Here is a 19,046-nt window from a genome sequence, read left to right as displayed (position 1 = left end):
CTTAATAAAAAGAACTAGACCTTAGTTCTATGGAAGTGTGTGCTCTTAATCCTAATATAATAACAAGCACATATATTTAATATTTATTTCTTTGACTTATCAAAGAGTGAGGTTTAGCTCGATAAATCAATATGCCCGATAAGTTGGGAAATGATATTACTTATAGTGTGTGTTGTTGATTATAGAAGGAAACTATGTCTTAGTAATCTAGGTTGAGAATGTCCCCAAGAGGAGCTCATAAGGATTGCCATGTTAAACCCTGCAGGTGGACATAGTCCGACATGACAATGAAGTTGAGTGGTACTACTTTTGGAGCTAGATATTAATTAAGTGAGTTGTCAGTAACTTACTTAATTAGTGGGCATTCGTTATCTTAAACACAGGGAGACTAACACACTCATGGTAAAAAGGAGCCCATAATGTAATTTGGGATTGGTGCGGTAGTGCGATAATAACTCTCTAGTGGAATGAGTTATTATCGATGAACTTGAGTTGTGTGTTCGGGGCGAACATGGGATACTCAAGCTCATCGGAAGGCCAAAACCAATTTCTCCTCTAGGTCCCTATCGTAGCCTCATTAAAGCCTCAAGTCCATCCAAAGAAAGGTCCATCTTGGTGTCCAAGAAGGGGGTCAGTCCATTGCTTGGTGACCAAGCAATGGCCGGCCACATCTCCTCTTAAATGGTTGACCATTTGCTTGGTGTCCAAGCATGTAGGGGCCGGCCACAATAATTCAAACAAGGAGGGGTGTTTTGAATTTTTAAAATCTTCTCTTTGTAGAAAACTACAAGTTTTAAAAGAGAGATTTTAAATTTAAAAACTTTCCTTATTTGAATTAGGCCACATGTTTTAAAAAAAGTTTAAAAGTTTTAAAACTTTCCTTTTTTAACCATCTTCATGGTTTAAGAAAAAAAGGAAGAGAAGTTTTAAAATTTAAATTTTCTATCATCATGTTAAAAAAGAAAATTTTATAAGAGAAGTTTTAAATTTTAAAACATGGTTTTAATTTTTAAAACTTTCCTTTTTAAACTCCTACTTTAGGAAATTAGAAGAGAGCTTGTAAAATTTTATAAGAGGATTTCTTCTTGTAAAATTTTATAAAAATATATTTTCTTATCCTTGATAAGGTGGTCGGCCACCTTGCTTGGTGCCCAAGCAAGGGCCGGCCAATCAAATTAAATCCTCAATCAATCTTTGATTTGGTGATTGATTCAATCAAGAGGAAAGAAAAGGAAAAATAAAAGGGAAAAGGAAAAACTAGAGGAAGATTTTAATTTTTGTAAAAATTCTTCCCTTATTTGCCTTGGGCAAGTAATATAAAAGAAGGGGTGAGGAGGTCTCATGAGACACAACTCTTATTCTCTTGGTGGAGACTCTCTTGGTGTGGCCGGCCCTCTCTCTTCTCCCTTTCCCTTTGCTCTCTTTTCCTTGGTGGTGTTGGTGGCCAGATTTTAGAAGAAGAGGAAGAAAGCTTTTGGGTGATGTTCATCTTGGAGGATCGTCGCCCACACGATGTCCAAGGTGAGGCGAGGAATACGACAGAAGATCTCGAGGTCATTAGCATACAAAGAGAAGGTATAATTAGTAATTGTTTTTCGCATCATGCTAGTTATTTTTCTTTATATTAATTCCAAACACAAGAGACATTAGATCTAGTATTTCGAATTAGTTTTTCGAGTTTGTGTTTTCTTTATTTTCGAATTTGTAATTCGATTGTTCTTTTTGGTTAACCTAGAGTTATTTAAGGAAATTAAATATTAGCTTTCCTTAACAGGCTTTGTCTAGGCGGTGGTGGTTGCTCCCATATCTAAGAAGGCCATGTGTCTCACCATGCAGTCCTGGAAGCCAATTTTGGAAATTAATATTTAATGGAATTAATAACATAGGTGGATTTGGATCAATAGTGTTAAGTTCCGTTTGCGATCCAAATCTAAACCATCAAGAACAGATAAGTTAAATTTGGAATCAATGATGTTAAGTTCCGTCTGCGATTCCTAATTTAACTTCTAAAGAACACAATAGGTTATTTAAGGAAAGGTTCGACACTTGTACAAAATTTTTGTACAATGAAACCGGTACGATTTTCCTAAGACTAAGTAACAATATGTGCTAGGTACCAATCATATGCAAAAGAATCACAATTAATAAATTTAAAAAGAATACTTTGATAAATTAATGGCACATTAAGTGTAGGACTTTATGTAAGTACCCTTGGTAAGTTTTGCTGTGATCAACTAGGTTAAGTTAGGTCCTATGGTGTTTTGATCCTTGTGTCTAAGTGTACAGGAACTGAGGAATACAAAAAGTTAAATGGAAGACATGGTAGATGAGAAGGATGGCAGGGGAATTGAGTCATGGGACTCGGTGCATCTGAGGGACGAGAAGCTCAGAAGAGTACACCGGTGGAGTGAGAAGGACATGCACAGCGCTTTCGAGGGACGAGAAACTAGAGCGGAAGTCTTCTCGAGGAGAGAAGGCAGTAGTTGGGTTTGGGTGAGCTTATTTCTGGAAGCTCAAAGGATCACCCAAGCGACCAAAGAAGAATCCAATGATCGAAGAAGGCACCGGATAGTCAATGTATGGCTGACTAATTTGAGTACCCAGACCAGTTGGTCCGGGCGCCTGAACAAGATGGATTGAGTGCCCAAACTAAGCGCTAACACAAGTCATTTTTACTTAGTTCGTTGAAGAAAAATCGAGAGCAAAGTAAATCGAAGTACGTAGCGAAAGAATAAAGGAAGAAAAGAAACAGAGAAACCAAGCGCTAACACAAGTTGTTTATCATTGGTTCAGAGCCTTCGATGACTCCTACTCCAAGGCCCGCACTCGTCGAGTACTTTTGTTGGGCAATCACTATTAGTTCATAAAAGTATTACAAGAGTTGAGTACAAGAACTGAAAATAATAAAGTTACCGATAAACAAAAAGGAAAATGAAGTCTCTCATTCATCGAGCTTCGGAGCAGCCTTTCGGTGTTGTCAGAGCCTTTTTTGGAGTAGTACTTGAATATGAAAGGCGTAGAAGTTGTTTTTCTGAAGCTCCTAGTTGAAGGCTTTTATATTGGCCAATTTCAGAAGCCTGAAACCCCTCCGGCCGCCTGGACAACATGGCTCGGCCAGTCAATGCGGTCCACATCAGCTTTTAGATAAATTTTTGGGTCAGGGGACCTAGACCGACTCCGGGCACCCGAACCACCTGGGTGCCCGCGTCACTCGCCTGGGCAGGCATGGTCCGGGTGCCTGGACTAGCTCCGGGTGCCCAGAGTCCAGCACCCGGATCCCTTCCAGGTGCCTGGACTTCCCTTTTCTTCAACAATTTCTTCCCTGCAAAAAGGGTTAGTCTAGGCAATAGAAAATATATTTACCCTACAAAATAGAGTTAACACAACACAATAAAATATGAGTAGTAATTAGATCTTATCTTCCCGAGACCCAGATCTAGTCAAGGTCTTAGCTTAGGTTTTCCAAATGGACCTAAGCTGGACCGACACCTGCAGTTCCTCAACGGGGAATGCGTCCTCACTAGATCTCTCCTCGAGTTGTTTACCTCCACTTACCAACTACAGTCACTTGACTTGTCTTTAACCCATCAAGTCTTCCCGCCAGTTGTCAGGTCCCATGGATACAACTGAATTTCGATTGGTTGTCAGGTCCCGCGGACCCAACCGGACTCCCTACTATATATTAGGCCTAGCTGACCTATCTGGACTTCCCACCAGCTATCAGGTCCCGCGGACCTAGCTAGATTCAGCCTGGTGTCAAGTCCTTTAGACCAGTAAACTCCTGCACACTTAGTAGAAAAGTTAGACAAGCAACACATCTAACTTTAACCTATTTGTCATATATCAAAACCAGAATATTAGTTCAACCTACACCAACAGAAAGTCCTAGTTGCCGCTAGGCAATAAAGTCTTGGTCCATGGGACTGGGAAAAATCTTGGTAGGTTGAGAACGTTGGACAAAATCCTATAGTCAAGGACACTAGGTGAAAGTCCTAGGGGTCGCGGATACTAGGCAGAAGACTAGACGAGTCGGGGATCGAAAATCTAGCGGAAAATCTTGATGTCTCGGATGTTGAGCCAAACTCCAAATGGTCTGGAGGATTGGTTTGACAAAAGTTAAACTCTCCTAAGGGAAGTAGGTGAGGGCACGTTCCCCGATGAGAGAACAATAGGCGTCAATTCGACCTAGGATTTTTAGAAAATCCGAAAGTCAGAATCGGGCAGTCCGAAGACTATCAAATTAATAAATACTTTATTTGTATTATGATAACTCTATTTTACAGGGTATCCTTATGTATTTGGACTAATGTATTTTACAAAAGCTAAAATACACAAGTTAGCCTCGGGTGAACAGTGCTCGAGGCACCTTAGAGTTGCTCGGAGGCGCATCAGATCTGGTGGAAGGCTCCTTGGATAGGGCAGACACACCCTCGTGTAGATAAACCTTGGGAATAATATTTTCGCCATGGGGAGGTGATGTGCGCAAATGGTATGACCTTCTACACATGTTTTAGCGCACATTCACTTGACTTATGCACATATATTCTTCACATGATCGCATCTTTTATCTTGTGTTCATCATATGTATTGTTTTGTTCGAATATCTGCTCTTTGTTTAGTTTTATGTTGATAGGAAAGATTTTCGGAGCTTGAACGGAGAGTATTGATGCACCGGAAATAACCAAACAACATGGTCATGCGACCCTGCATGGCCGTGTGGCCAAACAGGAGAGGAAGAACACACGACCGTGCAATCCTGCACGGTCATGCGACCAAAACAGCAGCCAGTCAGCACACGGTCGTGCAACCCTGCACGACCATGCCCCAAGAGACAGAGCCCAAGGGCTACACAACCGTGCAACCCCGCACGGCCGTGCAGCCACGCACAGACCCGGAGAAGGGCACGGCCATGCCACCCTTACACGGCCGTGCCGCCGAGGCCAAACCCTAAGGCTGTATAAGGGTTTTAACCCTTTTTGCCAGGGGGGCGAGCCGTTAGGGAGAAAAAGACCTTGGAGCAATTCTACATCGCTTTGGACCGTCATTCAGCGAACTTCCACCACCCCATCGACTCCAAAAGCTAAGAGTTGGATCCAAAGGCCACTCTTCGACACCCGATAAGCATATTCCTTTTTACTTGCTGAGAATTGTATGTTTGTCCATACTATGTTTTCGGATATCTCTCTAGCATTCATGGAGTAGATCCCTTGTTCTGGGATTAGGGAGTAGTCGTGGTACGGATTGATATAAACTCGAATTGTGTTTATACTTGTTGGATGAACTTTCATGCTTTTGTTTCAATTGTTAATTGCTTACTTTTGATTGAGAAGAACTTGTCAACCTCGTAGAGAATTACCTCTAGATCGTACACCCGAGGGGCCCTAGTGACAGGGATAACCCGTTCACGAACATCTAGGATAGCTCCTTGAGAGGAAGGCAGATTCTCCCCAAGGGAGTGAGAGACCAGGCTTAGTTCTACTCACTATTCTTAATCTACCACTTAGAGTTATGTCCTCAAGATTTGCCGAGGTGCCCTAGTGACAGGGGTAAATCGTGACAGGACTTCTTAGGACATTGCCCCATTCTGGTGCTTGAGAATACCTACTTAGCTTCTGGTAATAGCAGGAATAAGGATAGCGAGAGTAAGACAAATCGAGACACATCAATAATACCACGACGAAACCGACCCCCTAGAACTCCTCATCACCAAGTGAATATTTCGACCTTGCGACTCTCGACTCTCTCCCTTGACCTTTCTTTTCCCTTAGCCTGATCAAGATCGTTGGTAGTCTAGCTAACCATAAGTGATCAATTGCTAGTACTTATAGCTAGTCCCTGTGGGATCGATATTTTTATTACTGACGACGAATCTGTGCACTTGTGGAAGCGTAACAAGTTTTTGGCGCCGTTGCCGAGGACTGCGTCCATAACACTAGCTAAGTCATATTAGATTAGACTAGGCTTTGTTTTCTCTATTCTCTGCATAAAAAAAACTACTATTAATAAAATATTTTCACTCTTCTTCCTTACTGCATTCATTTTTTTATTTCTTGCTGTCATGTTTTCTATCTTGTTCTCTTTCCTTCTGCATGCGTAGAGCTAACCTTTCAGGACAGCTACTACCATTGGATCCAGAGATTGACAGGACCTTTCTAAGGAGAAGGAATTTACAAAAAACTTTCCAAGAAGCAGAAGAATCCTCAGGAATGGCCGATAAACTATTGAAAGATTATGCGACACCATATGCACGAGGGGTCCAATCCAGTATCAGCCGACCACCCATCGATGCTAACAACTTTGAGATCAAGCCCGCAGTAATCCACATGGTCCAGCGAAATCAATTCAGAGGGGGGCCACACGAAGACCCAAATCATCATCTAGAGCTGTTTTATGAAATTTGTGGTACGATGAAGGTGAATGAGGTTCCTCCAGAATCGGTGAGACTGCTTCTTTTCGGATTCTCTCTGAAAGATAGGGCTAAGCAGTGGCTGAATTCTCTACCAGCAGATAGCATATCATCTTGGGAGCAATGTGAGCAGAAATTCTTAAACAAGTTCTACCCCCTCCCCAAGCAAGACTGCCCACATGAGGAACTTGATTGCAGTTTCAAGCAGATAGACTAAGAATCCCTATTTGAAGCCTGGGACCGGTTCAAGAGCATGCAGAGACAGTGCCCCCATCATGGCCTTGAGAAGTGGCTGGTTCTACACACCTTCTACAATGGAATAAATTATCACACGAAGGTATCATTGGATTCTGCGGCAGGAGGAGCCATGATGAACAAAAGCCTTGATGAAGCTGAAGAGATAATAGAAAATGTGGCATTAAACCACCATCAGTGGGCATTTGAAAGATCTAGCGGTGCTTTCTCAGGAAATCAGATGAAGGCGTCAGGAAAATTCGAGGTGGATGCATTCACACTCATGTCTGCGAAGCTGGACGCCCTGACTAAGAAATTTGAAGCCATGGGTAGCAACACAGCTAATGCAATAGTCTGTGCTTGCGACATCTGCGAAAGTGCGGACCACGCTCAAGATACTTGCCCCCTTGGGCCAATGCAGGCACAGATAAACCAGCTTGAGCAATGCGATGCAATAACAGGCTACAATCAAAGGAAAAATAATCCGTACTCTAACACATACAACCCTGGATGGAGGAACCACCCCAACTTTTCATACCGAAATAATCAGGACCAAGGGCCTGCACATCAGACCTACCAACCTGGACAGCAGACTCATCAACAGCAGCAATCTACACAGCTGTCTAGGAATGAAAAGATGCTTGAGGAAGCTCTCTCGGAGCAAAAGGAGATGAGGAGCGAGATTAAACAACTGACTCAAAGGCTGGAGAACTTAGAAAAACACCAGAAGATGCAAGACAGCCAGATAGCTCAGTCCGTCTCAAGAGCACAGCGTACATTCCCAGGGAAACCAGATTTAAATCCGGTGGAACATTGCAATCGCATTGAGCTACGGAGCGGATGTACTGTGGGAAACCCTCAAATCATCACTCAGATGGAGCTTGACTCAGAAAAGGAACTCACTCTCCTAATGCCCAATCAGACCCAAAACAGGGATGGAGAAGGGGGTACTAAAAAGATTGGAGAAGCTTGTCAGACTACCCCACAGAATCAGATGATCCCGTTTCCTCAGAAGCTTATAGCATCCCAAAAGGATGAAGAGTTTCACCGGTTTCTGAAAAAGGTTAAAGAGATTTGTGTTGAGGTTGTTGGGTTTTTCGGGCCGCGAAAACCACTTTTTCGCGTTGCGGAAACCCCGAAACCCCCTAGCCATTGGATCCGTGCGAAGAAAATTTTTGAAAATACGAGTACGAGTTTCAAACTATGATCTACAGTAGATCTACAAAGGAAAAACATTTTATACCTTTGAAGCGTGCCCTCGCAAATCCCGCTTGTCCAACAGTACGCCGGATCTCGAAGTTGTCAACGTAGACAACTCTCTAGTGATATCCACACGAACAAGAAGTGTTCTCTAACACTCAAGGATGGAGAAGAGAGCACCACAAGTGTGCTAGCACTCTCTAGGGCTCTCGGGTAGGATTGGAAGAAGAAGAAAGGAAAAGAAGAGAACACACTCCTCTAAAATCTCTATGTGACTTTCACTAACCTTTCTTCTTGGATTAGATTCACTCTCCTTTCTTCTCCCTTGCTTGAAACCCACGACCAAGAGAAGAGAAGAAGCAAGAAGAGAGCTTAGGAGGAGGAAGATCACTTAAATGAGAGTTACACATGCAAAATGAAACTCTTTTCATCTAATTAAGTGGTTTGTAACCTCCATGGGATACCAAGAGTCACAACTCTTGGTAACTCCCATGAGGTGGCACTTCACTTAAGTAACCATGATGATGTGGAGCATTATCATTGGTCCACTTAATGCCAACTCACCAATGAGGTGGCATAAAGTCAAGTCAAACTTGACTCTTCATCTTCCTCTCAAGTCAAGTCAAACTTGACTTAATCTCTCATGGTTGATCTAATCCAACCATTTAATTCAAGCCAATTTAATATAATGAATCTAATTCATTTAATTAAATTGATTCAATGAGTCATAATCTAAATTAGACTCATTGAACACATGAATCAACTTGAGTCCAACTCAATTAGCCCAATTAGGATTACTCTTAATCTAATTTGATTCATCAAATGAAACTAATCCTCTTGGTTCATCATATGAACCTAATCTCCATCCACTTGTTCTTTGTGTGTGACCCAATAGGTTCTTGTAACGTTGGCAATGCCCCTAAACTCATTTAGAAACATAAGTAATGAGCGGTATCTAGCAATACATCATTACTACCCAAGTTACAAGAATATTGAGATCCAACATCACCTTGTGACTACTAATTGTGACTCCTCACAATATATGATAAGTGTCCTTCTATCCTAGACATCTAGATTGATCAATGTGAGGCATAGACCATGTCATCCTCTGATCAATCTAAATCTTGAACTCCAAGTAGACTCACTCGATCAAATGAGCTCAACATCTCATGTTGACTCATTTGGGCATGGCCATGCACTTCGTGGTCTAATTCTATCAAGAATACCGATGTCGCTCCCGTCATATGGGAGGGATAGATCCCATCTACATCACTCACATCCCTCTGCATAATTCGTTATATACCCAGTAATCACCTTTATAGTCCACCCAGTTACGGGTGACGTTTGACGAAATCAAAGTACATAACTCCTTATGTAAGGAACCATGGTGACTTCAGGTCTAAGGACCAATAGTCATACTAATAGTCACATGAGAAAGTATATGACACTCATATAATAATCCATGATACTTTCTCATGGCGGGTCATTCAGTATACATTCTCCAATGCATACCCATGTGTCAACTTGATATCTCCATATCCATGACTTGTGAGATCAAGTCATCGAGTTCGACCTACATGCTAGTCTTATTGCATTAACATTGTCCCTGAATGTTAATACTCGACTAGGAATGATTTAGAGTAGTGTTCCCTATATCATCTCACTATCGATTCAACTAATCGATTGATATAGGTAAGAACCTTCTACTCAAGGACGTTATTACACTTAGTTTATTTGGCACCAATACAAGTAAGTATAATAACCAAAAACCAAATGCCTTTATTTATATAGAATATGATACAATAAGTCCAAAAATACAATCATCAAATGATTGGCTCTAGGGCTCTAGCTAACAATCTCCCACTAGTACTAGTGTCAATCAGTGTAGGCTCTAAGCCCCAATGACCTAGTGTGACCATCATGCTTCCTCTGTGCCAAAGCCTTGGTCAAGGGATCTGCGATGTTAGCCTCTATAGGTACTCTGCAAATCTTCACATCTCCTCTCTCGATGATCTCTCGAATGAGATGGAAGCGCCGTAGTATGTGTTTGGTCCGCTGGTGTGAGCGAGGTTCCTTCGCCTGTGCTATAGCTCCATTGTTGTCACAATAGAGCTCAATGGGGTCAGCAATGCTAGGAACCACCCCAAGTTCGATCCAAACTGCCTCTGATGCAGTAATGTACTCGGCTTCTGTTGTAGAATCAGCTACTGTATCCTGCTCCGAACTCTTCCAGCTGACAGCACCACCATTAATGCAAAATACGAACCCCGACTGTGATCTATAGTCATCCTGGTCGGTCTGGAAGCTAGCATCACTGTAACCCTTTACAGCTAGCTCATCATCGCCTCCATATATCAAGAAATATTCTTTAGTCCTTCTTAAGTACTTAAGAATATTCTTGATCGCTATCCAGTGACTTTCACCTGGATCTGACTGGTATCTGCTCGTCATGCTCAAAGCATACGAGACATCAGGTCGAGTACATAGCATGGCGTACATGATCGATCCTATGGCTGAGGCATAAGGGATCTGATCCATGCGGTCTCTCTCCTCTCTAGAAGAGGGACCTTGAGTCTTCGAAAGACTCACGCCATGTGACATCGGCAGAAATCCCTTCTTGGAGTTCTGCATGGCAAACCGAAGGAGTACCTTGTCAACGTATGTACTCTGACTTAGGCCAAGCAATCTCTTAGATCTATCTCTATAGATCTGTATCCCTAGAATACGGGATGCCTCACCTAAGTCCTTCATTGAGAAGCAACTCCCTATCCAGGTCTTGACAGACTGAAGCATAGGGATGCCCTTCCCAATGAGTAGTATGTCATCCACATACAATATGAGGAAGACAACTATATCCCCTACAACCTTCTTGTAGACACAAGGCTCATCTTCGTTCTTGATGAAACCAAACTATTTGATTGCATCATCGAATCGAAGATTCCAGCTCCGAGAAGCTTGCTTTAGTCCATAAATGGACCTATGCAGCTTGCATACTCTGCTAGTATGCTGTGGATCTACAAAACCCTCAGGTTGTGTCATGTACACATCCTCGAGTAGGTTTCCATTCAGAAACGCGGTTTTGACATCCATCTGCCAGATCACGTAATCATGGTAAGCTGCAATAGCAAGCATGGTCCGAATGGACTTAAACATCGCTATTGGAGAAAAGGTTTCATCATAGTCAATACCATGAATCTGCTTGAAACCTTTAGCTACCAAGCGACCCTTATAGATAAGTCCATCCATGTCAATCTTTCTCTTAAAGACCCACTTACACCCTATGGGTTTTACCCCTTCAGGTGGATCAACCAAAGTCCATACTTGGTTGGTGTACATGGATTCCATCTCGGATCTCATGGCCTCTAGCCATTTCTCGGAATCTGGTCTCATCCTGATAGGTGGTAGGCTCATCCTCTATGAGCACAACGTCATCATGGTCAGACAAGAGAAATGAGTATCTCTCAGGATGACGACGTACCCTATCAGACCTGCGAAGAGGTATGTCTACTTGAACTGGTTGTTATTCCTCAACTCTTTGTGGAACAACATCATCCACAACACTTTGTGGTTCCAGTTCAATTTCCATCGAGGCATCAGTGCTATTGTTCGCATCTTGAACTTCTTCAAGATCGAACGCGCTCCCACTAGTCTTTCTAGAAACAAAGTCCCTTTCTAGAAAGACCTCAGTCTTTGCCACAACTACCTTGTGCTGACTGGGAATGTAGAAGTAATATCCCTTAGTTTCCTTGGGATATCCAATAAAGTAGCACTTGTCGGATTTGGGTCCTAATTTGTTTGAGACTTGACGTCTAACGTAAGCCTCACAACCCCAAATCCTCATGAAAGACACCTGGGCATCTCTCCCAGTCCATATCCTATATGGTGTCTTTATCACGGCCTTGGATGGAACTCGGTTGAGTATAAAAGTTGCCGTGTCTAAAGCATAGCCCCAAAGGTATGTCGGAAGATCTGTGTGACTCATCATAGATCACACCATATCTAATAGGGTCGATTCCTCCTTTCGGATACACCATTCCACTGTGGTGTTCCAAGAGGAGTGAGTTGGGATAGGATCCCACACTCTGCTAGATAGTCACGAAACTCATGGCTAAGGTATTCTCCACCTCGATCGGATCGAAGTATCTTAATACTCTTGCCAAGATGGTTCTGTACTTCATTCTTGAATTCTTTGAACTTTTCAAAGGATTCAGACTTATGTGTCATCAAGTACACATAACCATATCTACTGAAGTCATCAGTAAATGTAATGAAGTATCTATAACCGCCTCTAGCAGCAACATTGAAAGGGCCACATACATCACTATGTATGAGTCCTAACAAATCAGTTGCTCTCTCGCTGTGCCCACTAAAGGGAGTCTTGGTCATCTTGCCTCGTAGGCATGACTCGCATATCTCATATGATTCTAAATCAAATGAGTCCAGCAAACCATCCTTATGGAGCTGGGATAAGCGCTTGTCATTTATATGACCTAAGCGACAGTGCCAGAGGTAGGTTTGGTTCATGTCATTTGACTTGAACCTCTTGGTATTTATGTTATAGATAGGACTCTCAAGGTCTAGAATATAGAGTTCGTTTATCATAGGTGCACTACAATAGAACATATCGTTTAAATAGACGGAACAACATTTATTCTTTATTATAAACGAAAATCCTTTCTTGTCCAAACAAGAAACTGAAATTATGTTCTTAGTCAAGGCAGGCACATAACAACAATCATCTAATTCTAGTACAAGCCCAGAGGGCAGAGATAGATGGTAAGTTCCTACAGCAATAGCAGCAACCCGTGCTCCATTGCCTACTCGTAGGTCTATCTCACCCTTCGTCAATGCCCTGCTATTCCTCAACGCTTGTACATTAGTACAAATGTGCGAAGCACATCCGGTATCTAATACCCACGATGAAGAAATAGAGAGGTTGACTTCTATAACATGTATACCTGAAGTAGAAATCTTATTTCTCTTCTTCTTAAGATCTTCCAGGTATTCTTTGGAGTTCCTCTTCCAATGCCTTGCTTGTCCTTGATATAGGTGACAAAGATGTTCAACCATATCGTAAGCGCCCATCAACTCATGTTGCTTCTGAAGCTCAGAGTTCATGGTCGTGAGCATAAGACAGGACACATCTAATGCGTCATCTTGATGCTTCTTGTAAGCATCTCGGTCTGCTCGCGTGGCAATGGCAGGAGGAGCCTCCAGAATGGGCTGCTCCAGAACGTACAGTTTACGTTCTTGGATGAGAACTATTCTCAGATTCCTGTACTAGTCCAGGAAATTTGCTCCGTTGAGCTTGTCCTTCTTAAGGACAGAACGCAGAGAGAAGATGTTCGTGTTTGACGTCATGGCAATTCTACAACAGAAATAAAAGCAGAAATAAATATCATATTATTAATCATTTAATTAGGCCTTTAACTAAATGATGCTCCCACTGAATTCTATAATTCATGTGGGACAAGATCCACATCATACTAACCCTTGAGTTAGCTTTGGCTAATACGCCCAAGACTTAGTATGATCGGTAGGTAATGATTACCAATTACATCTCTATGCAACTCTTGTTTATAGGATCAAAATCCGTATTTATATTAAAACTCGAGTTAGCTTTGGCTAATACACCCAAGAGTTAATATAAACATGATTTTGACCTATCTACCAACCATTGGATAATGCCTATAGTTAAACTCGATCCAATTGAGTTAACTAGTTACTCAATCTAATTGAGTTATACTCACACATGCGTTGATAGGTGGGACCAAGATTGTCCCTCCGTACCCTACCAAGATAGTATGTGTTGCTTTGCTTTGGCAGATTCAACAACAACATGCGATCGAGGTAGTGGTAGGTATCACGGCATGGTAGACATTACGAGTTGACGTGATTTAGATCTAATCTAAATGATGATGCGTATCAAATACTTGATTTAGATCTAATCTAATCATGGGGTGCATCATGTGCACGATTTAGATCTAATCTAATCGCTAGGCACTAATTAACTACTTAATTAAACATGCATCACATACATATAAGCAATTAATTAAATTATTTTGTGATTGTGTCATGGCCCTACTACGATCTTCTCAAGCCAATGATAAGATCGGATGGTCAACCTAAGGTCAACAGCTTCTCAAGCTTCTTCCTTTGACCACCTTGTGTTGCTCGCGCCCTCCTCGTAACTCCGTCTCGTGTGGACCTTCCACCGCTTCAAAATTACATTACAATTTTGAAACTCGAGTTACATTCGAGTCTAAATCTAATTTACAACCAGAATATAAGAGAAAGGCACGACGCGCAGGCCGTGAAAATAAAATAAAAATAAAATAAATACAGCACACACATCACATAACGGCACGCAGGCCGTATTATGAATTACAACACATTTCTAAATCCAATTTGGGTCGTTTGGGCCATGACTATCACAAAATTAATATATAATTCAAAATAATATATTTCTATAATTTTCTATATATATTTTTTTATTTTACAGATTTTATGAGTAAATTTTTCCCGGCGGTCCCGATTAGCGATTTCGGGCGCAATCGCGGAGCAAATCCCCTTGCGGGGTTAGGGGCAGTACCCCTACCCACGATCTAACCATCGTGGGTTGCTCCTAAGCGATCTAAGAGCACCTTAGCCCGCTGTCCCAAAAATTTTTGGGGCGAAACTTTGCCGTTTTGAAAAGTTCTTCTCGGTAGTCGAAGCCTACAAGTGCCGAAACACTTATGTTTTGCTTCTACGAGAAAAATACCCATAAAAACTCTAAAAACCATAAAATTACAGAATATCACAAAACTGAATTTTTTTCATAAAAACAAAAACTAAACTCGTACAAGCTTCGCACGTGGCTCTGATACCACTGTCGGGTTTTTCGGGCCGCGAAAATCGCTTTTTCGCGTCGCGGAAACCCCAAATCACCCTAGCCAACGGATCTCGTGCGAAGAATATAGAATAAAATTTATGAATATGAGTTTACAACTTAGATCTACTCCTAGATCTAAATGAAGAAAGAATATACCCTTGATGCGAAGCCCTTCGCAAATCCCGCTCGTCCAACGGTACACCGGATCTCGAAGTTGTCAACGTAGACAACTCTCTAGTGATATCCACAGGAACAAGAAGTGTTCTCTAACACTCAAGGATGGAGAAGAGAGCACCACAAGTGTGCTAGCACTCTCTAGGGCTCTCAGGTAGGATTGGAAGAAGAAGAAAGGAAAAGAAGAGAACACACTCCTCTAAAATCTCTATGTGACTTTCACTAACCTTTCTTCTTGGATTAGATTCACTCTCCTTTCTTCTCCCTTGCTTGAAACCCACGACCAAGAGAAGAGAAGGAGCAAGAAGAGAGCTTAGGAGGAGGAAGATCACTTAAATGAGAGTTACACATGCAAAATGAAACTCTTTTCATCTAATTAAGTGGTTTGTAACCTCCATGGGATACCAAGAGTCACAACTCTTGGTAACTCCCATGAGGTGGCACTTCACTTAAATAACCATGATGATGTGGAGCATTATCATTGGTCCACTTAATGCCAACTCACCAATGAGGTGGCATAAAGTCAAGTCAAACTTGACTCTTCATCTTCCTCTCAAGTCAAGTCAAACTTGACTTAATCTCTCTCATGGTTGATCTAATCCAACCATTTAATTCAAGCCAATTTAATATAATGAATCTAATTCATTTAATTAAATTGATTCAATGAGTCATAATCTAAACTAGACTCATTGAACACATGAATCAACTTGAGTCCAACTCAATTAGCCCAATTAGGATTACTCTTAATCCAATTTGATTCATCAAATGAATCTAATCCTCTTGGTTCATCATATGAACCTAATCTCCATCCACTTGTTCTTTGTGTGTGACCCAATAGGTTCTTGTAACATTGGCAATGCCCCTAAACTCATTTAGAAACATAAGTAATGAGCGGTATCTAGCAATACATCATTACTACCCAAGTTACATGAATGTTGAGATCCAACATCACCTTGTGACTACTAATTGTGACTCCTCACAATATATGACAAGTGTCCTTCTATCCTAGACATCTAGATTGATCAATGTGAGGCATAGACCGTGTCATCCTCTGATCAATCTAAATCTTGAACTCCAAGTAGACTCACTCGATCAAATGAGCTCAACATCTCATGTTGACTCATTTGGGCATGGTCATGCACTTCGTGGTCTAACTCTATCAAGAATACCGATGTCGCTCCCGTCATATGGGAGGGATAGATCCCATCTACATCACTCACATCCCTCTGCATAATTCGTTATATACCCAGTAATCGCCTTTATAGTCCACCCAGTTACGGGTGACGTTTGACGAAACCAAAGTACATAACTCTTTATGTAGGGAACCATGGTGACTTCAGGTCTAAGGACCAATAGTCATACTAATAGTCACATGAGAAAGTATATGACACTCATATAACGATCCATGATACTTTCTCATGGCGGGTCATTTAGTATACATTCTCCAATGCATACCCATGTGTCAACTTGATATCTCCATATCCATGACTTGTGAGATCAAGTCATCGAGTTCAACCTATATGCTAGTCATATTGCATTAACATTGTCCCTGAATGTTAATACTCGACTAGGAATGATTTAGAGTAGTGTTCCCTATATCATCTCACTATCGATTCAACCAATCGATTGATATAGGTAAGAACCTTCTACTCAAGGACGTTATTACACTTAGTTTATTTGGCACCCATACAAGTAAGTATAATAACCAAAAACCAAATACCTTTATTTATATAGAATATGATACAATAAGTCCAAAAATACAATCATCAAATGATTGGCTCTAGGGCTCTAGCTAACAGAGGTACCACTGTTAGACGCGCTGCACTAGATGCCAAAGTTCACAAAATTTTTAAAGGGAATTTTATCCAATAAAAGGCAAAAAGGCGACTTTGAGACCATAGCATTGATAGAAGGCTGCAGTGCTCTTTTTATGATGAATTTCCCACCAAAACTTCAAGATCCAGGAAGTTTCTCCATACCGTGCAAAATTAGCTCTGAACTCATACCGAGAGCCTTCTGCGATTTGGGAGCTAGTGTCAGCCTACTCCCGTACTCTCTGTGCAAGAAGTTGGGACTCCAGAGCATTAAACTGACTACTATGGCACTACAGTTGGCTAACCATTCATGTAGATACCCAATGGGTATAGTGGAAGACGTGTCGGTAGAAGTGGGGGGTTGTGTCATCCCCATGGACTTCATCATTATGGATATGAAGGAGGACCCCAAAATATCGATCATCCTTGGAAGACCATTCCTCACCACGGTAGGAGCCCTCATTGATGTGAAGAATCACAAGCTATCATTGGAGATCGATAAAGAAAGAATTGAATTTGATTTGTCCAACCCTTCTAACTGCACCTCCTTTTCCCAGGGAAATCCTAGCAGGATGGATGCATGCGAGGTCGAGGAGCGCACCTTTGAGAAAATTCCCCTCCCACAGACGACAAGAGGTATATATGTCCTGCGCGAGCAAAGCTAAAGGCGCAGACTGGAACACTAACCCTAGGAGGAGAGCCGTGCTTCCTATTGGAGCAATCCCAATGGTTCGTGCGACCATGTGTTTTGGTGTTTGGGCAAAGGATTTAAGTTAGGTTCACCCTTGTTATTTGATATGTGTACTTGAGTTGTGCAGGACTGTAGGATACACATGTGACTCAGGTTGACGGCTTCGGGTCCAGTGAATGATGGAGCATCCGAGGGACCGTGGACAAGGCAGCGAGGACAAGGGCCAAGGGAATCGTCTTCGAGGCATACACGAAGGATGGCATTGGGGACGAGCCGCGGGCTTGAATGCATCCGAGGGACGAGAGCCAAATGAAGTAGGCTTGAAGGCAAGAGGTCAAGGCTACAAAGGAAGCGTCAAATGAGTCATAAGGGTGAGGGTACGAGTGCACGAGTGCACGAGAGATTGCACTCGGAGTAAAATCCTAGTTTTAGGGTTTTACTGTAGCAATACTGTAGTAGTACTATAGCGTTACTGTAGCAGTCGACTGCATGTTTTAGCAGTCGACTGCATGTTTTAGCAGTCGACTGGTGCAGTCGACCGCGTAGTCGACTGGGTGTGAACAGAATGGTTATGTTCATTCGGTCAGTGAGGATCAATCGACTGCATGTTTTAGCAGTCGACTGCACCAGTCGGCTGTAAGTTTTAGCAGTCGACTGGTATCGAGCCGTTGGGATGTAACAGTCGAATTTCCACAGAGGGCAGTCGACTGCATGTTTTGGCAGTCGACTGGTAGGTGGGGTTTTCAACCCGCGGCCTATATAACCAAAGCTTGGGAGCTTGGTTATAGTTGATGAAATTGGACTTGGTTAAAGTCTAATTAGTAGTCTACTAGTGCTCAAAGGTTTCCCTTGTGTCCAAGAGGTCTTGGTGAGTTTGTGGCGAGGTTTCTCCACCCACAAGGAGGTTTGAGCTATCCGGAGTTTGCCGGGGGCTAATCCACCGATGGATAGGGATCGTCCACCTTACGGACAGCCGTGGAGTAGGAGCCCTAATCTTCGAACCACGTTAAACGATCGTGTTTGCGGTTTGCATTTCCTTTCTTAGTTTTAGCCTTTAGCTTGTTTGTTTTGTTTGTATTCCGCTGCGCAAGCTAACATCGTAGGAGAAGCGATCGATTTGGGGGCGTCGTCTATCCAACCCCCCTTCAAGCCGGCCATCGATCTCCCTACAAGTGGTATCAGAGTGAGGTCGCTCTCTGTTGGACTAACCGCCAAGGAAGCACATGATGACCAGCTTGATTGAACCTCCAAAGTTTGAAGGAGTAAGCCTTGGGGACATCACATATTGGATGATGAAGATGGAGGTCGTCTTCAACACGGATTGGGACACCATGATGGTGGTCGAAGAACCATTTGAAGTCCCGAAGTACAAGAAAGGGAAGAAACCCCGACCGCGTCATTGGACGGAGGAGAAAACCACAAGATCAGAGGCAAACAATAAGGTAATATCAATTTTAATTGATATGTTGCCTTCTAATGTGATGAGACGCGTAGGTAAATATGAGAATGCCCACGATTTGTTAAACAAGATAAAAAAGGTTAAATGGGAAGAGCCTATTCCTACACAAGAAGAAGAAGAAGAAGAAGAAGAAAAGTCCGAAGAAATTGATGAAGTGGTCCAAGAGGAGAAGAAGGACCAATCGGATGTGGAGC

General features: G+C 42.2%; 1 protein-coding gene and 1 non-coding gene across 2 annotated transcripts; one reads left to right on the top strand and one right to left on the bottom strand.

Annotated features, from left to right (window-relative positions):
* Positions 1 to 6,583: 6,583 nt before the first annotated feature.
* On the bottom strand, positions 6,584 to 6,688 carry LOC122018315. Its single transcript, XR_006121732.1, has one exon. It is a non-coding gene; the product is annotated as a small nucleolar RNA R71 (small nucleolar RNA).
* Positions 6,689 to 6,773: 85 nt separating this feature from the next.
* Positions 6,774 to 16,981, top strand: LOC122014008. Its single transcript, XM_042570207.1, has 2 exons — positions 6,774 to 7,724; positions 16,847 to 16,981. The coding sequence occupies exons 1-2, from the start codon at positions 6,774 to 6,776 to the stop codon at positions 16,979 to 16,981; spliced, it is 1,086 nt and encodes a 361-aa protein (XP_042426141.1).
* Positions 16,982 to 19,046: the final 2,065 nt, after the last annotated feature.

Source organism: Zingiber officinale, chromosome 8B (assembly GCF_018446385.1).
Source record: "Zingiber officinale cultivar Zhangliang chromosome 8B, Zo_v1.1, whole genome shotgun sequence".
NCBI lineage: Eukaryota > Viridiplantae > Streptophyta > Magnoliopsida > Zingiberales > Zingiberaceae > Zingiber > Zingiber officinale.
This window is presented reverse-complemented; position numbering and strand designations above follow the sequence as displayed.